General features: G+C 41.6%; 1 protein-coding gene across 1 annotated transcript; it reads right to left on the bottom strand.

Annotated features, from left to right (window-relative positions):
* Positions 1 to 2,986: 2,986 nt before the first annotated feature.
* LOC128746195 (alpha-protein kinase 1) lies at positions 2,987 to 20,135 on the bottom strand. The gene is made up of 5 exons (XM_053843238.1): positions 19,956 to 20,135; positions 4,619 to 4,777; positions 3,932 to 4,530; positions 3,440 to 3,852; positions 2,987 to 3,360 (listed from the first exon to the last, which is right to left on the bottom strand). Exons 1-5 carry the CDS (start codon positions 20,133 to 20,135, stop codon positions 2,987 to 2,989), a joined length of 1,725 nt encoding a protein of 574 aa, XP_053699213.1.
* Between the last annotated feature and the right edge of the window lie 6,088 nt (positions 20,136 to 26,223).

Here is a 26,223-nt window from a genome sequence, read left to right as displayed (position 1 = left end):
TGTAAAAACCCTACAGCATAAAACCCTGCAAATGCAAGCTACTTCGCAACATGCATAACAGAGGGTACTAGTGTGCAAGTACAATGTGTAGGACGATGGTTTTTAAAGGATTTTCTTCTATGTGTGCTGTCAGTTCGTCAGTGGTTACAATAAAAGATGTACAAGTAACTGAGAGACAAAGGGGCCCCGAGTAAGATCGAGCAATCAGCCAGTCAGAAATAAAAAAATCGTTTCACGCTGTTTGACTAAAGGTAGAGGTATAGAGGTAAAGTCATCAAGTAAAATAACAAAAACTCACATCGTTTTTGAGGAAAACATCTAGAATTTAGTTGGTACACTGATAATAAAACTTGGTGTATAGTACGAAAACGACCGTTTGCTTTACGAATTCTTTCGTTATTTTCTACCACGAAGTAGATTCGTAAAATCAATCCTGAATGTTTTGTACATAGTAACAAAGCTCTATTCGTACGAAATATTGCATTTTACAAAATGGTTCGTAGATTTTACGAATGCACGAAAAGGCTGTGGATAAAAATAATACTAGATTTCACTATTTTCCGATAGGTGTCAGTATGTTACATTACCGACACCTATTGAAAATTGGCGAAATCTTTATTGTCTCTGAAAAAATGCTGATTTTATCGGGAATCAAACTGAGCTCGTTTGTCATACTTCTTAACGAACAACCGACGACGCCGCAAGCCACAGAACCACAGCTACTGCATACCAAGAAGGTCATAATTGCACAAGTCTATTTTCTCTTCGTACACTCTTCGCATCCCGTTTTCGTCGATAATGATGCCAGACAACAACCGTGCATTAAATAGGTTTTGATGCAAGACAGCTACGAAAGTGCTCTCGTAAAAAATACGAACCATTCGTAATAACAACATTTGCGGTAGACAATAAGCCTACGAAAGTTTTTAAATGGTATGAAATTATTTGTACCAGCTACGAATATAGTTTTACGAATGTTTTTTCAAAAACAATACGAAATTATATTCTCAGTGTATCAATCGATAAACAAAGCAAAGCCTTGGATATAAATTCCTTTGAGACTGGACCCTTGTTTACCGACAGACTTCACAGCAAGTTATTAGCGTACAGGGCAATTACGAGGTTAATACAACAATCCTCTCTCGATTGACCGCCCAGCCGAGAGTTGAACATATGATGACTGGCATATTAGGCCAGTATATACATTTAAAGGGTTTCATGTTTGACCTGTAGGAATAATTCATTAATAAACTTTGCAAAATCTAAGCGAAATCTGGTGATATGGTAATGCTGCTTTTCTGGTGTCATCGAACGGATTGATTGTGTGTTCACTTTCCGTTTTGCGTCCGTTTTTAAATTTAGTACAAAACGGATCAAACGGATAACCAGCCGTAAACTCCAACGCTACCATAAAGTATTAATTGTGCGCAGCCCTATAGTGTTTCCTTAAAATCCGGTAGGTGGAGCGAGATCTGGCGGAGAACCTGACCGAGGAATTGGAGGGGGGTAGCCCACAACCGAGTAAATAGGAAAAACTTTATTCAACAAGCCTTGTCTTAGGACGGCAAGCCACCTAACCAAACTTACATTTAGAATAAGACGGCTTTTCCGTAATACAAGTAATATCCCAGCTAGCATTTTTATATGCATATAAAAGTTAAAAATCAGCATTACGTACATATATACATGCTAATAAATCGTATTTGATGCGCAAAATTGGCATATCCGTGCTATTTTGGAGGCGATATACGTGATGAGGAATAAACATACGCGTTTAATCGATATAAGTAATTATATACGACAATATCCGATTAAGCTCGACCTGCTCCGTACTGCTAAACGATTCTGTGCTGAGTATCGTATGTATGTCAGCTATTATCATTATATACGACTGAAAATCATCTTAGGCGGACTTTATTAAGCTTTAATTACGATTCCGAATTTGTTAAGAGTTATTAACGATAATTTTCGATTATTGATGTACGATTTGGTGTTAACTGGGATAATCTTGAAGGTATAATCCGAAGTGCGAAGCTAATCATGACTGATAAGACATCCGACAAGGTGAAGTCAGGCTTATTTTGGAGTTTGGTTAAACCGAATTTTCCTCTCCATAAAAAGATCGGCATTCCTCTGGCGCCACAAAACATTTCGGTAACTAATTTGGGTCATTAATAAGTTGATATAAATAAAAATATGTTATTGTTAGTTGCGAACATGCTCGTGAAAGACCAGTGCACCCTTAATATTTCCCATCCAACGGAGGGATCACAGAGAGAGCGATACATCATGAACTGCAGTTGCACCATGAACAGTTGCACGCTTATTCTATGAAAATCAAATTGTGGGCGGGGCACAATAAGGTTTTGCAAGGTGACGTCACGAATGAACCGGAATGAACGCAATTCACCCATTTGACATCCACTCGTGGTTTGTTTACTATTTGTTAGGCAAACGCGACATGCATAAATTGGAGTTAAACGTTTCAAAAGCGTATTATCCAGCAGTGTCGCCCTCCAAACTACTCGGAATGACAATTTTTGTGCTTTTCTGACTGATTGATAAGGCCTTAAGCAATATTCAGTCTCAACTTGTTAACCCATGTTCCAAGTCCATGTAAACAAACCACTGATAAACGTCAAAGAAGTGAGGTTATGCTCGCCCGTGCAAAACCTTATATAAAAACGCCAGAAGTGTTTCTCAATAGCGATCCGGCTGAAACGAAGCGGTAGAAGCTGGAAGGAGACCACAGAGATTGCGCAGATTAAGCCACGAATCGGACTAAGTCGGCTTTTAAGTGAGCATGGGAAATTCAGGCTTTACCTTGATTGATGAATTAAGTAAGTAGCGTTGCTTTGGAGCCTATCTGTTAGTCTGAACAACAGAATTACATAATAAAATTTTAGCATAAAAAAAATTCTAAATTAAATAATTTGATAACTGTCAAATCCGGATTGAAGATACAAGAGTGAGCGAAAACACAGTCTTAACTTACTTCCAAGTGACTTTTGGCGTGTAAGGTCCATTCCTCCCGGCTGGGGAACATCCTACCGCACAGTTCACAGGTCCACGAAAGTTGATGGTGATGTTGTTGTTGTTGCTGCTGCTGCTGCTGCGATATGCTCATCCCCGCGGTGGGCGGTCCGCTTGTTTGCTGTTGTTGTTCATGCTGCCCTTGCGAGGGAGGAGGCACCTGGGACAGCTGCGTTGATGATTGGCCGTGTTGTTGTTGTTGTTGCTGCTGCTGTTGCTGTTGAGCTGAAATGCTATTGACTACCGTGGTTAAAGTTTGCGTCGCTAAGGCATGATGGTCAATCAGAATCGGTTTATTGTCTTCGCTCTTTGGTTCTTCCTTTTTAACTAAAAATAAAATTGAGAATGTTAGTTATTTGCAAAAAATGTATTAGAAAGCGGTTGAAATCTTGGTCACATTTCAAACCTATGGTTGGCGTACGGTTTTGGCGCTTGCCCAACGGTGCGATGTTTGTCGGAGTGACATGTTTGAACTTGTTCATATGAATCACCAGCTTATCTCGCCGTGCGAATGCTCTATCACAAACCTCGCAGATGTACGGCTTTTCTCCTGTATGTATTCGCATATGGATTGTCAGTTTATCTTTTCTAGCTAAACCCTTCCCACAAACTGTACACTCAAAGACCGGCTTCGGTGGACCCGTATTGTTACTGTTGATACTGCTCTTGGGTTTCGTACTATTCTTTTTGGCCGACGATTGTTGAACCTGCTGCAGTGCCTTCAACCTCGTGCCAGGGTGCATCGATCCACCTTCAGCATATGGCTCTGTAAATGGAATTAAGTTCGGTCGTGGAATATTCGGAGGAATCTCCGGAGACCTGCCCGACGTGGAAAAACGAAGAAAGAGTAAAGGAAACGGTTAGGTATAATCAAGAATTCGTGTGGTTGTCGATGTACCAATTCCCCAAACTTTGAAGAACGCGTACTCCACCTTCAAAACCCATACCGACGTCGTCCGGTACAGTGAAGGTACTGCTATCCCCTCCCGTGGTGCTGGTATTTGTGGAGGTAGATATTGAGCTGGTGTTAATCTGCGGCACCTTGATGGTATTCGCGTAATGAGTTATGCTGATTGGAACAGTAGCTGCGGTAACAGAAACCGAGTTGTTGTTCGGCTGTTGCTGACTGTGGTGTTGCTGCTGCTGCTGTGGTACCTGAACAACGTGCTGCTGGACTTGCTGTTGGTGTTGAAATTGCACATGCTGACTATCGTGATTGTTTAATTTGGATTTTTTCGCTGAACGTGTTGGAAGATGGTGACTTGGGATAGTCAATAGATGCTGTTGCTGCTGCTGCTGCTGTTGATGCTGTTGCTGTTGTTGTTGTTGTTGCTGCTGCTGCTGCTGCTGCTGTTGTTGTTGTTGTTGTTGCTGTTGCTGCTGTTGTTGATGAAGCTGCTGGGCTGCTTGCATCATCTGCTGTTGTACAGCCATGTGAGCCTCGAGATAGGCATTCTTTTGTGCTGGTGTCATTTTATCGATATTTACGGTACCGTCCTATATTGAAACGGAAATGCAAATTAGTCTTTCAAATACGGCCGTAATTAAAATGAAACAAGCGAAGGGTGATCTTACCACCACTCACCTGGAAATTAATGGTTGCCGTTACCACTCGCATTGAATCGGCATAGTTCCGAAGAACGGCATCGGTTTGCACGCAGTTCGAACGCCATTCAAAGAACTGTTCAATTTTGTTGACGCACCGCTCGCAAATTTTCTTCGGCAGGAAGTCTTCCTTGTTAATCTATTGAACAATTTGTTACCGTGAGTGTAAGCAAAGAGAAGCTCATTAATTCAGTTAATTTTTAATGCAGCCGTTTCTGATTCAGAAATATGATTGAAATATCAACAATCGATATTATTATATTTAATAAAAATTAACTGATATAAATTCCATAAATAATTTGATTCTCTAACTTTCTCACAACTAAACATTATTTTAATTTTCAAATCATACCAGGATTTCGAAGCATTGTTTCGTTACATTTAAACACCTAACATTAATCAACTCAAATCCTGCAGACGAATGCAGAATGCATTATAGATCGGTTTCTCACACCGCCCAATTGCAGTAGTGCGCCCCCTAGTGTGCTGCACTGGCTATTCCTCGAGATAGGGGCCGCACATCCATGGCTGTACGTACATATTTGCACACACCTGGCTCGGTGCAGTTTCGATTTGTGTTGTGCATGCGTACGTCTAGATGTGCCTTCTTACGACGAGGAAACATTCCCTTAAGTGAAGAGATAAGGAAGCATGCATTCAAATACAGTATTCACCGAGTCGACCGCATTATTGTTTTCAATGGTTAAACTATTCCAATAGATTTTTTGGATGCTTGTGAAACGAATATTAACTGTACCGTTGAACAATTCAACAATAGTAACAATAGAATGCCTTTATTCTTGAGATGGTATTTAACTAAACATTTAACAAATTAATTTTAAAAAAAATATTAAACCATTCTGTATTGTAATATAAGAAATGTTGATTGTCGGTAAAATAAATCAAAATTAGAACTCCAAAAACCATTAGGTTTTAGTTTTTGCAATGATTTTATCCTAATATTCGAAAATTAGAAATCCAGTTCGAATCACGTTCCTTTTTCTTGAATCACCTTTCGAAGTCGCAGATGTCACACTCGATTCCCTAAAGCAAATCGTCCAAAATAGAAACCTAAAGTAGCTTGAATAAATCGCAAAAGATGAACTTTTCTATTTTCAACTGTACTGAGCTGAGCATGTATCCTCATATAAAGAAATCCAAGCGATTGGAAACCTGTGAAAAAGCAGACTATTCTTGTAAAGGTACGAAATGGGGTAAATTCTGACGACACCACTCGTTTGAATGTTGGCACTCTTTTGTATTGCTTTTAACTGATGGGAAGAAGCAGAATGTTGCTGTTATGCGCGACTGAATCGACAATATGGCACCAGCTCCCACCACCAACCACCAACATGGGCGGAGGGAGTGGAACTCGGATGAAACTTGGAGGAAGATCGACAAGCGGAAAGAGGCAAAAGCCGGCATTGAGCGAGCGCGATCCAGATCGGCTAAGACAGCTCCCGTCAACGATACGCCGAACTGGAGAGGGCTGTTAAACGTGCTTGTAGGCGAGACAAGAGAGCAGGGGGAAACCGCCGCTGCCAATGGTGATATCCGTTTGTTGGACGATATTTCTCGCCGCCTTAGTGGTGCCAGGATGAATACAAAGATGCCGCTAAAGGACAGAGCTGGTCAGTTACTGACTGACCGTACAGAACAGCTTAAGCGATGGACTGAACATTTTGACCAACTCTTCCGGGTTTCAAATGTCAGAGACTAACAAAACCAGCACCGTGTGACGCCTACCTGGGTGCCATTGCTGGATGAAATTGTAGCAGCCATCAAGAGTATGAAATCCAATAGAGCGCAAGGGATATACTGTATTTAAGCCGAAATGCTCAAAGCTGACCCATCTTTGTCAGCCCAGATGATGCATCAGCTTTTCAGCAATATATGGGAAACCGCAACTTTTGCGGTGGACTGGATGCAAGGCATATTGGTCACAGTACCTAAAAAAGGAGAACTAACTGAATGCGGTAACTGGCGTGACATCACGTTGCTCTGTATTATTCTCAAAGTACACTATACGGTAATCCTCAACCGGATCCAGGAGAAGATCGACGCTACTCTCCGGCAGCAGCAAGCTGGATTCCGTGTTGGCTGATCATGTGTAAACCATATCACAATTATATTGGAGCAGATCAACGAATTCCAAGACTCTCTTATGCTGCTGTTCGTTGACTTCGAAAAGGCGTTCGACCGACTCAACCACAAGCACATCTGGGGCGCACTTAGGCGTAGAGGAGTTCCAGATAAGGTAGTTCATCTCATCGAGGCTCAGTATGAGGCGTTCTCGCGCAAGGTTTTGCACGACGGCATCTTGTCCGACCCCATAAGGGTTACTGCTGGCGTGAGACAGGGCTTTATCACCGCTTCTGTTTCTCATCGTTATGGATGAGAAATTAGTTGGAGCAATTGACAGTAGATTAAATCGAGGATTGTCTTGAAATCCTCTGACGACGGAGCAGCTAAATAACCTCGACCATGCCGACGACATTGCAGAGCAAGTTAGATGACCTCTCCGAGAGCTTCCAGGCAGCAGCAATGTAGTAAAAACTAACTCTATGGTAGTGAACACTGACAATTCCACCAACTTCACAATAGCGGGACAACAAGTTGAGCAGGTAGACACCTTTCAATATCTTGGTAGCCAGATAACGCCCGATGGTGGTACCAAGACTGATATAACCACACGGAACAGGAAGGTCAGGGGTGCCATGGCAGGTCTGCGAAACGTTTGGTGCTCAAACCAGATCGCTCGTACGAAAACGCGAATCTTTAATTCAAACGTTAAATCCGTACTGCTGTACGCCTACGAAACGTGGTGCGTCTCAGTGGAAATAACGCAAAAACTGCAGGTATCCATTAACCGGAGCCTGCGATGTATAATTCGTGCCCGGTGGCCTGACAACTGGATATCCAACTAGGTACTCCATCGTCGGTGCACAAGGACAGCGTAGAAGAGATAGACCCAGAGGGTCATGGCGACGCAGCTTAGCCAACGATATCCGGGCTGTAGACGAGAACCTGTCCTGGAGACAGGTAAAAGCCATGCCGGGTAGCCGTCAGCAGTGGAGATCTCTGACTTCATCTCTTTGTTCTGCCGGACCGGCGCGGCGGACATGGACACATTATCAAAAAAAAATTAAAAATTTCGCTTCATCGACCATCGCCAAGCTGCCAATGACGTTCTCGACGTAGTCAGGTTTCAAGATACCGTCCGCCGCTTTAGGCGGGTCGTTCCGCAAATTCTGTTGCGCTCATAGTTTGCATGTAAAATTTGTGGTGGATCTTCTGGATCGCGCTACAGGAATCGCTGTGTATAGCGGTCAGGTTCTATCACCACTTTAATCTGATGGAACATGTCAGCAATATTGCTCGATATGGCAAAAGGAAACTGTCGAAACGAAACGGAAACGTACTGACGGCCAAGGAGCTACGATGTCCGACCCTGGGAGCAGAAATGAATTCAAGGAAAGCAGCAGCGTCCCAGATGAGATGCACCTCTTTCGATTTCCTGGGATTAGTTAGTGATTTACCGTCAATTTTACGCGTCGTTCCGGCTTATGTGTCATACCGGTATCCTCCTGGATTAAGTAGTTACATACTATAGAGTAGGGCGGGGCATAAGTGCGATGTTTGGAGTTGTGATCAATTTTCGCGAGATACAAAGAAGGATAACAACAAAATATATTTTATTGTGATGCAGCTACTCAATGTCTTTGCATTCAACTATAAATCATCTGCAATTATAGTGTTATTGAAAATAAATTCTTCATTCTTCTGATCAAGTGCCGATTCGCACTTTTACCCCACTAGCGGGGCAAAAGTTCGAATACCGCGGGGCAAAAGTGCGAAGCTCGAATCCATGAAATTAGCACAGCAGTATCTAACAAAACCATATTATCGTCAATCTGTGGTGTGCGGTCGTTTTGCCATGCCTGTGATGTGCAATAAAAGTGCTGGCAGCCTACTTACTGACAAAACGGCAATAGCAGCCAACTGAAAGGAGTACTTCCGGACGCTGTTGAATGGAGAGGAAAACACGGAGAGCAGCAGGAACAGAAAAAAGCGATTGTTAGCGATGGTCAAGCTGTGGAGCCACCAATACAGGAAAAGGCTACAAAGGCAATCATTGAGTAGAAAAAATTGTAAGGCTGCTCGGAAAGACGGTATCTCGGCTGAACTTCTAAAAGCGGGGAGCAAATGGCTGTACGAAGCAATCCATTGGATCATCGTCCGGATCTGGCAAGAAGAACAAATGCCGGAGAAGTGCATTCTTTTCTGTAGACTGAAACCACAGACAAACAGACATAACACTCGTTTTCCATTCTTCGTACCCATTAAACCGTCATTTCAAATTTGAGCTTAGTTGGGAATGTCTCCGTCTCCGTCAAACTGGCGCTTTTTGACGAAAGAAAGGGAATTCCCCATAAAAAATACTTGCTACTTCGAGAGATACTCCTGTTGCTATTTGATATATGGGAATGTCTATCATAGATGGTGCTGGTGTTCAGGCTAAATGTGAGGTACGATATTTTTTGTTGATTTTTCTTCCAAGAGTTATGTCTGTTTGTGATAGCAAAGTAAAAGTGCGACTGATCAGGTTGAACGACAATTATATTGTGAACTAACTATAACATATTACAAGTCAACGCTTACTATTCTATCATCACCCCTTAAGCGTTAAACTAGGATACCCCAAGTATCTTTCTGTCTTCATTTTGCTTCGGACCAGGTAAAGATTTGGTAAGGATATCCGCCGCTTGAAGATTTGATGCAACATACTCTAGTTTAATCAATTTCCTTTCGACTTGTTCACGGACGTAATGATGTCTAATATCGATGTGTTTGCTTCGTGCCGAGTAGCCTACATCATGCTCCGCCAAACTAATTGCACTTTTGTTATCACATTTGATTACTACTGCTTGATTAGTCCCATGAAGCTCGAAAAGAAATCCTCTCCACCACATTGCTTCCTGTGTCGCTGTCGATAAAGCCATGTACTCAGCTTCGGTAGTAGAAAGTGCAACAGTGGGTTGCCTTTTCGAATTCCAACTGACTGCTCCACCATTCTGCAGGAAAACATATCCACTAACAGATCGTCGTGTGTCTGGATCATTTCCCCAGTCTGCATCGCTGTAGCCATAGAAATTGCTATCTTTGTTTGGTAAATACTTCAGCTTCTCATGTTTTGTACCCTTCAAATACCGAAGAATTCTTTTAGCTGCTATCCAATGGGCTGGTCCAGGGTTGCTGCAGTAGCTGCTGACCAAGCTGACCGCATGACTAATATCCGGTCTTGTACATTGCGCAATAAATTGAATTCCACCAACAAGCTCTTTGTACGGAATGTTCCTCATCTTTTCCCGTTCGTCTTCATTCGCTGGACACATTTCCTTAGTTAGACGCTGGTTCACATCCAGTGGAGTCAGCGCAACGTTACAATCGGTCAAATGAAATTTAGATAACAATTCATCGATGTATTGTTCTTGATCAATCGTGATATCCCCATTTGATCTGCTAACTCTTAGTCCGAGTACCTGCTTGGCTGGTCCCAAGTCTTTCATTTTGAAATCCACGCACAACTGCTGTTTAATCCGATTCACCAACTGCTGATCATCAGAAATAATCAAAAAATCGTCGACGTAAATTGCAACGATGACTAGTTTTCCTTCGACAACTTGGTGATAGACGCATGTATCATATTGTGATCTCTTGAATTTCATGCTCTTAAGTTTCGTATCCAATTTTTCATTCCAGACTCTGCTGGCCTGTTTAAGACCGTAAAGCGCTTTCTGCAACTTGCACACTTTCGTCGGTGCTTGGTCATCACAGAATCCTTCTGGTTGCTCCATGAAGATCTCTTCCTCACCGAGATCGCCCTGCAAGAATGCAGTTACGGCATCCATCTGATGCACAACCAGATCGAGCTTGGCCGCTAATGCCAGAAGATAACGTACGGTTGCGTAACGAACGACAGGCGAATAGGTTTCTTGAAAGTCCACACCTTTCACTTGCGAATAACCCTTAATCACAAGCCGAGCCTTGTATCGTTCAACAGAACCATCTGGATTTGTTTTCACCTTAAACACCCACTTATTCCTCAAAGCTTTCCGTCCTGCGGGTAAGTCGACTAGACGCCACGTTTTGTTATCCATCAGCGCATTGAATTCATTCTCCATTGCTTCGATCCACTCACTGCGATCGGGTCGCTCTAGCACTTCTTGAACGGTTTCTGGTACAGTCTGATTTTCTGAAAAATATGACTGCGACAGATTGTTATCGCTTAGGTGTGCTGATTCAAACTTGCCTCTGACTGAGCGCCCCCAGTCACTGTGCCCAGAAATTTGTTGCAGTTCAACATCTTCTTCTTTGAAGTGTGACGGGAGCGCAGCGCTCGTAGTAACCTGATGACATCGCCGCACTGGACTGCAACTATCCTGCGAAGAGACAAGATTCTGAGGGAGGACACTGTATGTGACCTTAAAATCAGAATACTTGCCTTTGAAACGGCGCTCCCTCTCGCTGCGCCTCGTTGTAGGTTGCAAACTTTCTCGAGTTAGATGCGAAGGGAGCGCAGACGGTTGAGATGAACACGGATCCTCTTGAGTAACACATTCTTCCGGTTGAATCTCATCGTTGACCTCTACACTTTCATTGTTTCTAGGTTTATCTTCTTCAGTACTGTTTGAACACATACCATCATCCACGATGTATGGTACATTTTCGGTTTCCGAACATTGATTTAAATCCTCTTCACTTAGCACTATGACATCTCGGCTGACGAAGACTTCTCCTTTTGACGAATTGAACACTCTGTAGCCTTTGGAGTTTTCCGCATATCCAACCAGAATGCACGGAATTGACTTCACGTCCCACTTCTTCCTTTTTGCCTTGGGTACGTAAGCCATTACCTTAGACCCAAACACTCGAAGATGAGATAAATTTGGTTTCTTGTCATAAAATAATTCCAAAGGTGTAGTAGAACGTCCCTTGCTCGGAATCCGGTTAATCAAATAAACTGCTGTAGATGCCGCCTCTGCCCAAAAACGCTTATCGAGTCCCGCATCGTACAGTAAACATCGTGCCTTCTCCTCAATTGTACGGTTCATCCTTTCCGATGTCCCGTTCTGCTCTGGGTTATACGGTACTGTCCTCTCGTGTCGTATTCCGCTTTTCTTCAGAAAATCCTGGAATTGTTTCGAGTCGTATTCCGTCCCATTGTCTGTCCTTAGACATTTTATCCTTCTTCCCGTTTGGTTTTCAGCATAAGCCTTAAACTCTTGAAAAACACTGAACGCAGCCGCCTTGGATTTGAGGAAATATGCAAACGTCATATTTGTTGCATCATCGATGAAGGTGATCCAATATCTACTGCCACCCAATGATGACTTTTCCATAGGCCCACACAGGTCCGAATGGATTAATTCCAAGGCATCCTTTGCTCGAAATCCGCTTGACCTGAATGGAAGTTTTCGATGTTTGCCTGCTGCACAAGACTCACAGCTAGGCATAGAAAATTTATCAATTTTGACACCAGTTACCATCGTAGTCAACCGTTTGATGCTATCAATGTTGAGGTGCCCTAATCGCCGATGCCATAGCTGAATATCACTGCTTGATTTGGTAGCACACACCACGTTTCGTGAACTGAGGTCCAATTTGTACAGTCCATCCTCTACTTGTCCAACGGCGATTATATCTCCTGTGGATTCATTCACCACCTCACACGATTTGTCAGTAAACGTAATTCGGTAACCTTTCCTGCATATTTCACTGACAGACAGAAGATTGATAGCAAGCTCAGGAACACATAAAACATTGGAAATGTTTAAATCGGTAAACGCTCCTTCAACGTTGGCGACCAGTTTCACGTTTCCAACCGCTTCCACCGGGATTTCCACTGCATTGGCCACGTATATCGATTCGGATGTTGACTCTGCTTCTTCTAATACTCCTCTAGATCGACACATGTGACGTCCAGCTCCTGAGTCTAGAATCCAGTCTTCCATTCGATGAGCTGCATCATGCCATGCCAGCAAAGCCGCCTGCTTATGCCGACCAGAATTTCCGTTCACCTTAGATTTCTGTCGACACTCCGATGCATAATGACCAAGTTTGTCGCACTTGAAACATTTTACGTTCGATTTGTCCTTCTTCTTTGATTGGCTCTTGTTATTGCCTGTTAGTAACGCCCCAGATGAATTTCCAGAAGCACCACCACTGCGTTCTAGCGTCACGTCCTGCAATATTTTTGACTTGACTATATCTGCCGTCAAATTAACTCCTGATGCGTCCATGCCCATGATCATGGGTTCATATCGTTCTGGTAGACCCATTAACAAAATCAATGAGAGCCATTCGTCATCTAACTTGAATCCGATTTCGTCGAGTTTATGACTAGTAGACATTATTTCATCCACGTACTCCTCCACTGACGAGCAATCTTCGAGTTCCAAACGAGTCAGCTTCCGTAGCAAATTGATCTTGCGATACCTGCCGCACTCCTGGAATGCCGTCTTCAAGCTGTTCCATGCTTCCGTAGCCGTTTTCGCCTTCTGTACCAAACTGTAATTGTATGACTCGATACTTAGGCAAATCGTTGCTAGTGCCCGTTCTGAAAGGTCCTCGCTTATCTGGCTGTTTTCTGGAGGATCCACGGCACGCCACGTACCCTCACGAATCATGACCATTCGCATAGCAAATGCCCACGATACATAATTTTCACGGCCTTTCAATTTATCCATCTGTAGCAGGGACGAACCACCACCTGGAAGTCGCGTTACGCCATCCGCATGCCCGCTTCCGGATCGATTGCCGCTACTGGATTCGGATTGAAAGTCGTTACTATAGAAATTTACTTATGCTGGGCCGATAACCTGATAGCAAAGTAAAAGTGCGACTGATCAGGTTGAACGACAATTATATTGTGAACTAACTATAACATATTACAAGTCAACGCTTACTATTCTATCAGTTTGTCTGTGCTGAAACCGTTAGCGGAATTGTTCGTCGACGAAGTACGACTTACAGACTCATCATTATCTGTTAAAACGGTGTGCGATTCAGTCAAACGAAATAAGCTGTGGCAGATAGAGCTAGAACATGAGCTAGAAAGAGTTGCTACGAAACTAGTTAAGCTCATTTGTACTACGTTGAATGGGTCAAAATCATGCGTCAACATCGTATTCAGCATTGTCTGTGAAGGTGCAACACGAAGGGCAAATGTGAAAAAAATAGGACCTCATCAGAAAATCTTATATGCTTCTTGGTTCTACGGATGACATCGATATTACTGGAATCAGTCGTAGCGCAGTAAAAAAAGCCTTTAGGCCTTTTAAATGGGAAGCAGCGAAATTGGGATTTACCATTAACACTGCCAAAGTAAAATACATGGTTGGTGGCAAGAAACGTGGGTGTCCAAATGGTGTTGGTGCCGAGGTAGAGCTAGACGAGAAATTCATATATCTTGGTACCCTCTTGACTTATGAGAACGATGAAAGCCGCGAAGTAAAACTACGAATTGTAGCCACAAATTGGGCTTTCTATGGTTTACGTAGCTAGCTGAAGTGCCGTAGTTTACAAATTCATCGTCTACTCTACATTCATTCACTCTACTAAACAATAATCCTCTCGGTGGTCCTTCACGGATATGAATCACGGACGATAAAGGGAGCTAATCGATGAGTGCTTGGGTTTTTGTGCGTAAAATTCTGCGACCTATTCTCGGTGGCAAAATGGAAAGTGGAGTGTATCAAGTGTACAAATACCATATAGTGAAGGTTGTACAATTAGGAGGGCTCTGGTGGATATGTGGCCAGAACGCCCTATGAAAGAGTAGCCAAAACTTTTTTCAGCAGAGTGCTAGGAAGAGGTCGTCGTCGTATACTTCGGCTTAGACCCCGCACCCGATGAATGTGCGTTGTCGAGGTCGATGCACGTTCAACTAATATTCGTGGATATTGGAAAATGGCAGCCCTGGACCGATAGTACTGAAGGGCCACACATAATTCGTTCGACGCAAGATCGATAACGGACCGCCGCCATTAAAGTTGAAGTTAAGTTAGTAAGCTTCGTACCGGTAGGCTCATGAGAGATTGAAACTGTTTTCGCAAAGGTTCAACTCTTAACGCTTGCTATGGAAGGTTTAGATGGTCTAGCGTCCGAGAATTTTCTGAACAGTAACGAGAACGAGTCCTTTTCCCGATCTCGGATAGTTCTGCGAAAATCATCTGTGATATATTTTTGATTCGAGGTATGTTGGCGGTCCACTGTAAGCTGAGAGCACAGAACAGAAGTGGAAGTAGAAATCCAAACACGTACATGCTACTTTCTACAGATACTAGCGAACCTGGCGGTAGCGAGTCACTTTTTTCCACGAAAACACACGAACGCATACGAATGCACACGAAAGCATGTGAAAGCTGCTATGCGATTGGCAGCGAGCATTCTGCTTATATTGCTCTTATTCGCTTCTATATGAAAACCTTCCCAAAGAAAAATAAAAACAAAAAAGATTCTGTCACCAGTTTTGATCGCCGAACCGTTTGGACTTCCACTTCTGTTCTGTGCTGAGAGGTAACAATGGTTTATCTCTAGCTATTGAGCGAGGCGAGGATTCGAGTATGATCGGCATAACTTTAGTGTGTGTAAATTTCCTACACTCTTAAATGATTCTACCTGTAAATAGGTCAGATTTAGTTAAAGCTAGGTTGAAACTACTCAAAATGCCCTTAAAGTGTACAAACTCAAACTTTGGGTAAAAATTTCAACCAATTTTGGCTACTTGCTACCGATAATTGAATTATTCTCTATGACAAATAACGCACTTGTAAGTTCCTACTACCAATTTTTTGGTTAAAAAACTACTCAAAATCTGAGTTTGTACACTTTAAGGGCATTTTGAGTAGTTTCAACCTAGCTTTAACTAAATCCGACCAATTTACAGGTAGAATCATTTAAGAGTGTAGCTCTCGATGTCGCTATCTTTGAACTTGGAACAGTCGTGAATGCGGTGTTCTCTCACACAACCGCTATTTTTACGCTATAATGCTCAACCCAACAAACATTTTTGTTAATTAATAGCTTAGTCAACCGTTGTGCTGGATAAGCCGTCATGCAACAATAATGTTTGCTGGGAAAAAAATTCAGCAAAAGAAAATTTACCAAAATAATAGGACACCGCCTCTAGTTTCTGATAATAAATAACAGAAGTTGGCGCTAGTCTTTCATCATGCGCCATGCGTGAGAGTATGCTTGAAACTATCAATGTTTCCCTATTGAATACGACAGATGTCGTTACTTTGTACATTTCGACAACAGCCCCGTTTTGCGCGACAAAAAAATTTACTCAGCGCAGCAACAGTACTCTCTCATGCATCTCAGTTTCTTTTGTGTTTATCGCTAATCGCAATATAAAGTTTGACTTCTGTACCAATAAATTGTTGGAAGACATTGTTTTTATTTATTGCGTTCATGTTGCGAAATTTAATTTCTTCGAATTGAAATGTCACAAACATATTCAGCTCACGGATCTCGTACGGTATCAAAATCACTTTACCGGGCTCTCGAAAGAATGGTAGTAAGATGCTATGGAGAGGTATAGGAAAAGATTGTTTTTATCAAAATTAGGCAGACGTTATGAAAATTAAGCATAACCGAGTGACTATACAACCAATAAAATGTGATTAGTGATGGTTTTTTAGGTAGGTAAACGTAGATAAGTAACAAATTTCGATTTTACTACCACTAGAAAAGCGTCATCTCTTGAAAAGCAATGGTTCGTGTGGTATTCTATTGCGTAAAGCACATTTCACTCAGTACTGGCCACTGGCAGAATTCTTTCTATTGTTTGACAGTGACAAGATTGTAACGTGAATAAACGGAATGACAACGCAAAATGGCTATATTTTCGAACGAAAACTTATTCTCGAATTCGGTTGAACAGATCGTGCCTTGCATCTTACATACAACTATTTTTACTCATCAATTTTATGCAAGGTAGGGTACGGGAGGGTATTCCCAGCACGCTACTAAATTCGGCATACATTGCCGTTTTTGGCTACACTTTCTCAAATAAAAACTTTGCCGCTATATAATAATACTGAAACGAATGTAGCACTCATAGGCTTTAATGTGTTATAACTATTTTCATAAAAATGTAAGTAATTTGCTAAATTTTATTCAATAAACATCAAAACCACTGTTTTTCCACTAGCACGCAATCAGGCTGAAAAAACCAGCAGCAATCGCTTACGCGTATCCGCTCTTGATGATGGTTTGGAAAACCCACAATAGAGGTTTTCCGTCAAAAATTTTTTTTTCACTAAATGTTCGGTTTTGACTCTTAGAAATGATACCCATATAAAACTTTCTTTATTAAAGCCTCTAACTACTGTAAAAATGAAAAACTAAAATACGTATATTTCAACCGGTCACTTCTCGGATGTCTTACATGCCTTTTTGTACCAGTGTCCTCTATTTTCACCACTTCGAAACCATTTGTGCCACTCTTTACTCTTGTGGCAAGCAACAAACGAAATGAAAAAGAAGGTAATCATTAGCTTTTCATTCGTTTTATCCTTTTCACTCTACCGCTGATACACATATGTCAAAAACTGTTATGCAATGCTGCCAGAAAATCTGAAAATTTTGATAAACAGTGCAGCCGAAACGAATTTTAGAAAACTCAACATTCGTGATTTGGTGAAAAGAAACTCAACATTCTTGCAATTTGCATTGTTTAAAAAATCGTAGTAAATTCTAGAGTCAACGAAAAAAATATATTTTTGCACCATTGTCACTCGTATTGGGAGTACTTTTGAGAAAAAATAAGAAAAGGAGGGGTATGATCTGACGGAAAACCTCTATTATGATCACGTTTACTTATTCTAGAAACTAAACAGCTGTGAATATGCTTTCACAGAACAATTCTACTTCTTTTTATCACGGAAGAACACAAAAATTCCTCTCTGATATGAAAATATAAATCAATTTTCATTCACTAGCCATTAGCAGCATTTCGTTTTTAATTCCAGTATATGCTGCGTTATTTACACTACTACTAACATGTGAGGCATGAAACACCTGAAACGCTTCTATCGTGTTGACATAGCTAGTATTTGAGTGACAACCACTTGCTTCTCATACTAATGTATATGAACGATTCAATGATACACCAGCGCCAGCAGCAAGCTGTTGTCACTGCAAAACTAGTTATCTACAATGAGCCCGGAATGTAGGCAATAGCGACACGTTATCCATGGGTCTCTCTTTTGATCTATGTTTGCAAAGCATCTAATCCCTGTGCAGGCTATTTCGGCCGGTCGGATTTAAAAAACACAGACACCACTATAGAAAATTAGCCCAATTTAGCCGCAGCGACTTCATCATTTCTCGCGACTATAACACAAATTCAGTAGCGTTTCATTAGGACCAAAATACACACCGATATTCAGAAAATATTCCATCAACTGGTAAAAAAATCTTGTCTCGAATAAATATAGTTTCAACGTAATTCCTGAATATTGTTCAGGCTACCGCTTAATGGGCTGGAACTACCCTCCCGTACCCTACATTCACCCTTATTCTTGTTTACGTACCCTACATTTGTACGAATACCTGGTTTCGAACCAGTCGGGACGCAATATTATCCTATTAAGAAAAGGCAGGGACACTGCAACGTTCAAATTGATTTGAACGAAAGCAAGAATAAGGGTGATTGTGTGAAGAATATTCAACGTTATTCTAGTTTTCGTTTAAATCATATTTGTTCGAAAGTAGGCTATGTTACCACATCGTCCTAATTGCCTATTCCCGTCCTATCCAACACAAATTATTAAAAATATCAGCATTTTTATGACACGCAATGCAAAACTAGTTATTTCCTAATATTTTAGTTAGTTGTCTATCATACGCGATCAATCAAAGTGAGCTGAGATCTATTTAAATGCTTTTTATCATTAAAGAAGTCCTACCAGCCAAATTGCCTACGTCTTTTCGTGCGACGAAGAAGACAATGTCGACTAATCGTCTTAACTTCCGTCATTCATAAATGAAAATAACTCACGCAAGGCATTGTTGTTATTCTACAGCCAGGAAAACTTGCCTGACCTGCAGAAATTTTGTAGTATAACATTTGTCATGCCGTCCTACACAAATACATGCGCGTTAGCTTCGTAAACATTGTTGTGATTTTTAGTTCGGGCGATGAAAAATTTGGATGGACGGATTTTAAAACGGTACGACGAATTTAAGAAATAAAGTCAGTTACGTAATTTCAATAATATGCTTTAATAGTCGCTTTTCAGTGATTTCAAAGTTCACGGATCGGAAGGTAAGTGTGTTTTAGTCAAATCAGCACAAGAACTTTTGGAGTATTCATTGAATTCATCTAACAAATGATGAAAATTAAAATGGTTTTACTTATTACGACGGGAATTAGAAAAAAACCCTATAGCCACTTTGTATTCTTGTTTTCTTTCGAATCAATTCGAACGTTTGACCGTCCGTTCCTTTTGTTCACTCGAGTTCAAAAATAGTGCTTCCGGATTCGTTCAAAATCAACTATTCGTACGAATGTAGGATAGAGTCGTAAACAAATATAAGGGTGAATACGTCGAATCTCTGATGTCAGTAATAATACGATAGTCAACAAAAACAACAAAACAATAAAACCAAACAACAGTAGTGAAGAAAGCCATTACAAACAAAAAGAATACGGCAGTGAAATGAAGGACAATATGATCAAAAAGAGGAAGAAACGAAGAGTGGCAAATCAACAGTAATGAATAATGAGTAAAAGGGTGATAAGGAAAGAAGAAGATTAACGGTTGAATACGGTTTTCGCTAAAAAAAGTGACCGATCGTTTCAACCTCCAACTATTCAATTTTAATCACCACCCAATTATTTTTTATAGGTCTTTTAATTTCCGAGTTATATTTTCTATAAAAAAAAAGAGAAAAAGATCCTTTCCAGTTAGTTAGTCTGGGCCTATGTCGGAAAAACTAATTATGCCAAGTTTCCCAATTAGACGAGGTTTATACACCCACCAAATTTCATGCCAAACTCTGGAGTTTCAGAGCAGACAAAATAGTAAACAGATGAATGTTTACTCTAATTCTATTGTTCGATTTCGATTTAATGACTTTAGTTTCTTTGTCTTGTTTTGAAACCTGAGATAAAAAATTTATGTGACCTGTTATGAACGAATCGAAAAAAATATTTTTAAAACGGATTTCATGGTTTATATATTTCTGAATCTTGCCCTGTATAATAGATTAATAAAAGTTTAAAAGTGAACCATACTGCTTACCACTATCGGCAAAATTGTTCGAATTTTGAACAATATTTGTCGCTGCTCTGCTTCCTTGTCGAAGATGTTCAACCGAGGCCCACTCTTTATCGAACAAAACCGACACAAATCAATGAATGCAGTAAAGTTAAGTTCGTCACTTAATTGTTCGCTCTGATTGGTAATCATCAAGTCAGACATCTTTTCCCTTTCTAGTGGCGTTGGTCTGCTATTTATTACTGGTCAGACTAAAATCACACGCACTACACCCACACGCTTGACGTGGCACACAATCGAGCCTCCGATAAACACGCCTTTAAGAGATCAATTCTATGACACTCACCAAACAATCGTCTTAATCGTCTACACCTCAAACCACCGCCCGATTGAGGGATATTTCTATCTACCACCCTCACGTATATGATGCACCGTAAACAAACTCACAACAAACCATCCTATCAGTCTGACGGGGTGCAATATTTGTAAACACAGGACTCATTTTTTACAGCCTGGCTAAGGGATTTTCCGCGTATACTCGCGCGCGCCTTTTTTTTCAACACCCCACCACCACCGCTTTGAATTTTCCACCCACCAGCATCACGTTCCGTTCTCACCAGTTCTCACTTACTAGCTGCGTTGCGTTCTCCTCTTCGTTCTTGGAGTCATTGTGCAACATCGTTCCATCATGCATGCTGGGTAACTCACTGCACTCCTTCATTGACTGCAGGATACAACATTCCAACACACGCCGGACTGAGCTAGGTCCCAAGAACACACGGAACCCTCTCCTCTGCTTCTGCTGCTACTGCTGCTGCCGACTGCAACTTGAAGAGATTTACGTCTATCTTTTCCGTACACACGTATGTCGAAACGGCTGGCTTGGAGAGGCACAATTATCGATCGCTCTGTGACTGAAGGAAAATTTTCTTTCTTTATACAACTGAATGCATTGTTGAAGTTTAGCCTAGACTGCTTGCTCTAAACTGGGTTTACTAGCATCATTTGCTGCCTGATCGAAAGATGTACCACTTTCTTTAACGATTCAAGTGTATTTTTATGCATCTTACGTTGGCGTGTGTATTTTCTCGCCTTGAAGCAATTATTCTCGGCCAAAATCCCCCAGAATACATTGTGTTTACTTTTCACAAACATTTCACACCGATCACCGCGGTACGTGGTACATTAATCAGCGCTATTGTCCTATTGAATGGTACAACACATATTCTGCCGTTTTTAATGGGCTGCTTTTCAACTATCAAGGACCTGTATGATACGCGAGAAAATTTTGCGAACTAATGCAGGTGACTGACGTTTCAGAAATGCGACGATTGGGACAGTAAAAGGAAGAATTTTCCCAGCACACTGCTCGCTGCTCGATACCACCCACTGAGTGACCGAGTGGGGTGGCAATAGGCTACGCTTCGATGGTGAAAGGGAAAACAACCCCTTTGTCAAGCGGTCAATTGTTGCCGTGTGCTATGTTTTCCGATTGATTGTTTTATTGAATAAAGTAAGATAAAATTGGTTTATAAAAATGGTAACTTATTTATATTTATATGACATAACCTGCGGAACAAAATTTCTCCAATAAACTCAGTTGTAGGGTACCGCTTTCCAATTCCTTGGACACCGTTTACTCGCCGCCAGATCTCACAGCAACTGGCATACCCATCTTGCTCGTTGCGCCCCTGGTCATCTTGTTCCTACCGAATTTGAAGCAAACACCATCTTCGCAGGGTATTCTTGAAACATGTCCCGTCCATCGTATCCCTCCAGCTTGAGTCACCTTTTGAATACTGAGGTCACTTAGAGCTGTTGAAGTTCATGGTCATCCTTCACCTCCATATTCCGTTCTCCTATACGCCGCCGCAGAAAATTATTCCTAACACTCGTGTGTCGAAAACTTCGAGCATTGTCCACGTTTCATGTCTGAAGAGAACAACCGATCTAATGAGCGTCTTTTACATGGTACACTTTATATTGGGGCTTGTCTGTTCGACCGCAGTTACTTGTGAAGCCCATACCCAAGCAACCAAAAGTTCGAATTTCACTTAAGGAACAAACTTGGAAGTTCATATTTAGTTCAAATTTAGTTCCGCTGAACTTTCATGCTGAACAACCAGACACTACATTTATAAACTGAACTTCATTCTCTATAAGGTGCCGTTAATATCTGTAGCAACTTAAAAGTTCAACATGCAGCTTGAAAGTTCAATACACAACTTGAAACTAACTAACAGTTCGGATAATGGTGTCTAAGGAAGGTTAATAAGCTTTATGTCTATGGGTCTATACCTTGCTAAGCAGCTTTACCTGTAATTAACTGAACTTCAGAGTTGCCTTAAGTTCGTGCATAGCGCGCTAAGCAGCTTCTACACAAACTTTGTCAAAAGTTTATAAAATAGACTTTAAGTTATATTTTTATACTTTTCTGTTTTCTATCTCCGCCCTCTCTTATCTTCTGTAAAGTCGGTTCATGCGATTAAGATAGACCATATAAAAACTCTAACACATACCGCAGCAGAATTTGAATCCGAGCGTTCCGCGTTGTAAGCCTATATCCTGATGCATTGCCCCATCTCTGACGATGCTAGTGACTTGAATTTTGCCGATGAGTTCTTAAGTGTATGTTCGTTTCGGGGCTGTGGTAAATGAGAAATTAGCACATCGAGTAAAATCGATGCAAATCGCATATTCCAGTGGTATGCATCTAAAAGTCACCGAAAGGGAGTACTCGAATTTAAATCACCGAGGTTTGGTTGGTGGTGTGTGGTAAGTTTACAATAAATTAATATTTATACAAAAACAGTCGATTATTCTTCTGGTGGTCTTTCATTATATTGGTAAATAATTATATTGGTTATCACTATTAACCGAGGTTAAATACCTTAGTTTAAATGGGAAATGTCATGAATCTACAAAATAGGAAGAAGTGGGAAAATTCTCCTAATCTTTTTTATTTTTAAGATTATTGGAGTTCCAGTGTTCTATATAGCGACTTAAGTCGACTTTTTGCGAACTTTCTAGTTCTGTTAGAAGTTGCATTGTATTCTCTTCGAAGTTTAATCATCAAATATGAACCAGAAAGTACGGTTAATTACTTAAAAATTAAGCTGAATAGAGTTCTATTCATGATCATTTCGTCGGCTGATTGAGCCAAAAAATCCCCTTTTATCGAACCTTTTGGTTACTTTACTGCCCAAGCCTTTAACCTTTAACCTTTGGTGCAATGTTCAGCTACCGCTATGGATGTTCTACCGTTAAGATCCATGTCATTGGCAAAGCAGACGAATTGACTGGATCTGTAGAAGAGCGTGCCCCGCGTATTGATAACCGCTCGGGTCATAACACCTTATAGCGCTACGTTGAACAACAGGCATAAAAGACCATCACCTGCCCTCTGTGTGATTCGAACGAACTCGACAATCTACCCGGAATCCTAACACAGCACTGAGCGACATCCGTCGTAGATTGAATCAATTCATGAGCTTCCTGTGGTGGATCTTCTCGTCCATGATTTTCCATAGTTCTTTTCGGTCGATGGTATTATATGCGGCTTTGAAGTCAACGAACAAATGGTCCGTGGGAGATCTGTGCTCGTCTCTTTTGGAGGATCCACCACGGTGTAAATATTTGATCCATTGTAGACCGTCGTTCGACGAAGTTCCCGCAAATCGGTTCGCAATTGGTGATAGTCGGCGAAACATGATTTGGGCAGCACTTTGTAGGTGGCATTGGGAACGGTGATCGATCGATAGTTTTCACAGTCCAACTTGTCACTATTTTTGTAGATCGGGCAGATAACCCCATCTCCTCCGGTAGCTGTTCCGTATCCCTAATTCTAGCAATTAACCGGCGCATACAAACGGCCAGCTTTTCTAGTCTCATTTTAATAAGCTACGCTCCGATGTCATCTTTTCCACCTGAGTCATCTATTGTTCTTTAGCAGCATAATAGCCTCCTCAACTTCGCTATCGTTGGGGCTGGCACCTCTTCTCCGTTTGTTGCACCGTCGAAATCGCTTTCCCTGCTTCCATGATTTTTCGCTTGGGCGCCATTCTGATGTTCAGCAAAGTGGTGCTTCCGCCTTTCGGTCACCTCACGAACGTTCGTCAAAATACTCTTAGGGTACCGCCAGAGTGCACGCGACAGCTACAGCATTTAAATACGCAGCTCTTTTTCACCGGAAGCAGGGCTAGGCATTTAAAACAATGTGAGCGAAATCGCGTCGCGTCGCGTCGCTGTCGCGTGCACTCTGTACGGAGTCTTAGGGTATCGTCAGAGTGCAAGCAACCTAGAACTTTCGCGTTTTCGCAGTACGATAAAGCTGCTTTACCTACGCATATTCCTTTTGTGTTCGCTTTATCGTTTTCTGTTTGTGTCTATCCACGTTCTGACGTGTGGCAGTGCGCACCCTTGCCGCCCGCGCAGCGTTCTCCTCGTCCTTCATCCTCCTATATTCATCGTCATACTAGTGGTTCTGCTGATCTGTTTTTCAGCCACGTGCCCGATGATGCTCTCCGCTACACTACTAATCGTTGTTGTAATGGTATTCCAACAGTACTCAAGAAGGACTTCGTTTAGCTCGTCCTCTTACGGCAGTACAGCTTCGAGTGAATGCGCGTAGTTTGCAGCGACGTTTGGCTGCTTCAGCCGCGCAAGATTTTACCGAGATTGGCGTCGGTACCGAATTTTGCTCACAACGGAAAATTTTGGGCTCATCGCTATAAGCATCATTAGGTAGTGGTCTGAGTTACCGTTTGCGCTTTGATAGAATCCGACATAAATGATATCTGAGAAGTACTGATAGTCAATCAAAACATGGTTGATCTGTGATTCTGTCTGATTTGGTAATCTTCAGCAGTATTTGTGTAGGAGTCAATGCTGGAGGAAGGTACTATGTACAGAAGCTGTAGATTACAGAGGCGACTAGACACTCAAAACCGCTAAATTTTGAATCAAAACGGAGAGTTGCCTTTACTTGTGATGATATTCCCCATTTTGATTCAAAATTTGGCGGTTTTTGAGTGCCTAGTCGCCTCTGTATTCTACAGTCTCTGTAGTACTATGCACGGTCATGTTCTTAGAGGTGGCAAAGTCAGTATGTCTTACGTCCATTCCTTCTCCTGACCGAAATCCCCGATGACGATCTTGATATCATGTTTCGAATGAACCGGCCACAACCCAATCACTCGATTCCTCATCTCGCGCATCACCATGAAAGCTGTATCCAGCTTGTGTGTGTTGCTGCAGTTTTGGTAGATGGTATGTCCATTTCGTACGTACCGTTGAACCTTTCCAGCACACTGTCAACAGCGCTACGTCGCGACGTCGAACTTACGGCTCTTCCACGATTTCCCTCCGTTCACATAAGCCCTTCAGGCCGTTTAGGACCAGTGCCTTAAGCGCCACTTCTGAAAGAGGACCACTCACTCGATTAAGTTTGTCCGGCACGAAACCTAATCTCAGGCCCGGTTGTAGAAGATAAATCCCGAGTTGCGCAAAAGAACGGTTGATTTGCACACGATTATCTACTCGCGTCTAGAAGGTGCCACTTTTACACTCAGGAGTGTGAAATTGTCAAAATTCTGCGGACTAAATATCCATGGACGGCGACAATTTGAACCAGCCTGCATATCGAGCGTACCGCGACCGTATTACCGGTTCAAAAAATACAGAACCTATAAAAAAGAGTTATCATCGCAGGTAAAGATCCCACGTTCCCTCTCTCCTTCACGCTTCAGAGCCACGCACTTAGTAGGGCTGATTCCCTGGTTGTCGGGAAAAAGTAGAGTAAAAAAGGCAAAACGATATGCAAATTATTGAACACGAATATGAGGAATATTCTCAGATATGATAATTAGATTAACAGACATATAACACTCGTTTTCCATTCTTCGTATCGATTAACGGGAAATTAGCAGTCATTAACTTTTCGTCGGAGAGCCCAATTTCGGAAGCAGTTTTTAGACCCAAAAGCTGGATTCTGGTTGTAAAAATGTAAATACTGCCTTCTTCTTGCCAATCTGAACACAGCGAATATATTTTCATGAACAGAATTTTTGTTTCAAACAAAAAAACTGCTTTTGAAATTGACAGAATCGATGACGACTAATTTCACCTTAAACCGTCATTTCAAATTTGGGCTTAGTTGGGAATGTCTCCGTTTTGGTAAAAGTGGCGCTTTTGAACGAACGCAGTGGATTGCCCCATAAAAAATACTTACTAGTTCGAGAGATACTCCGGTTGCTATTTGATATTTGGGAATGTCGTTCATAGATGGTACTAT

The sequence above is a fragment of the Sabethes cyaneus genome, chromosome 1, assembly GCF_943734655.1.
Source record: "Sabethes cyaneus chromosome 1, idSabCyanKW18_F2, whole genome shotgun sequence".
NCBI lineage: Eukaryota > Metazoa > Arthropoda > Insecta > Diptera > Culicidae > Sabethes > Sabethes cyaneus.
Note: the sequence above shows the minus strand (reverse complement) of the source record. Positions and strands in the feature narration are given on the sequence as shown.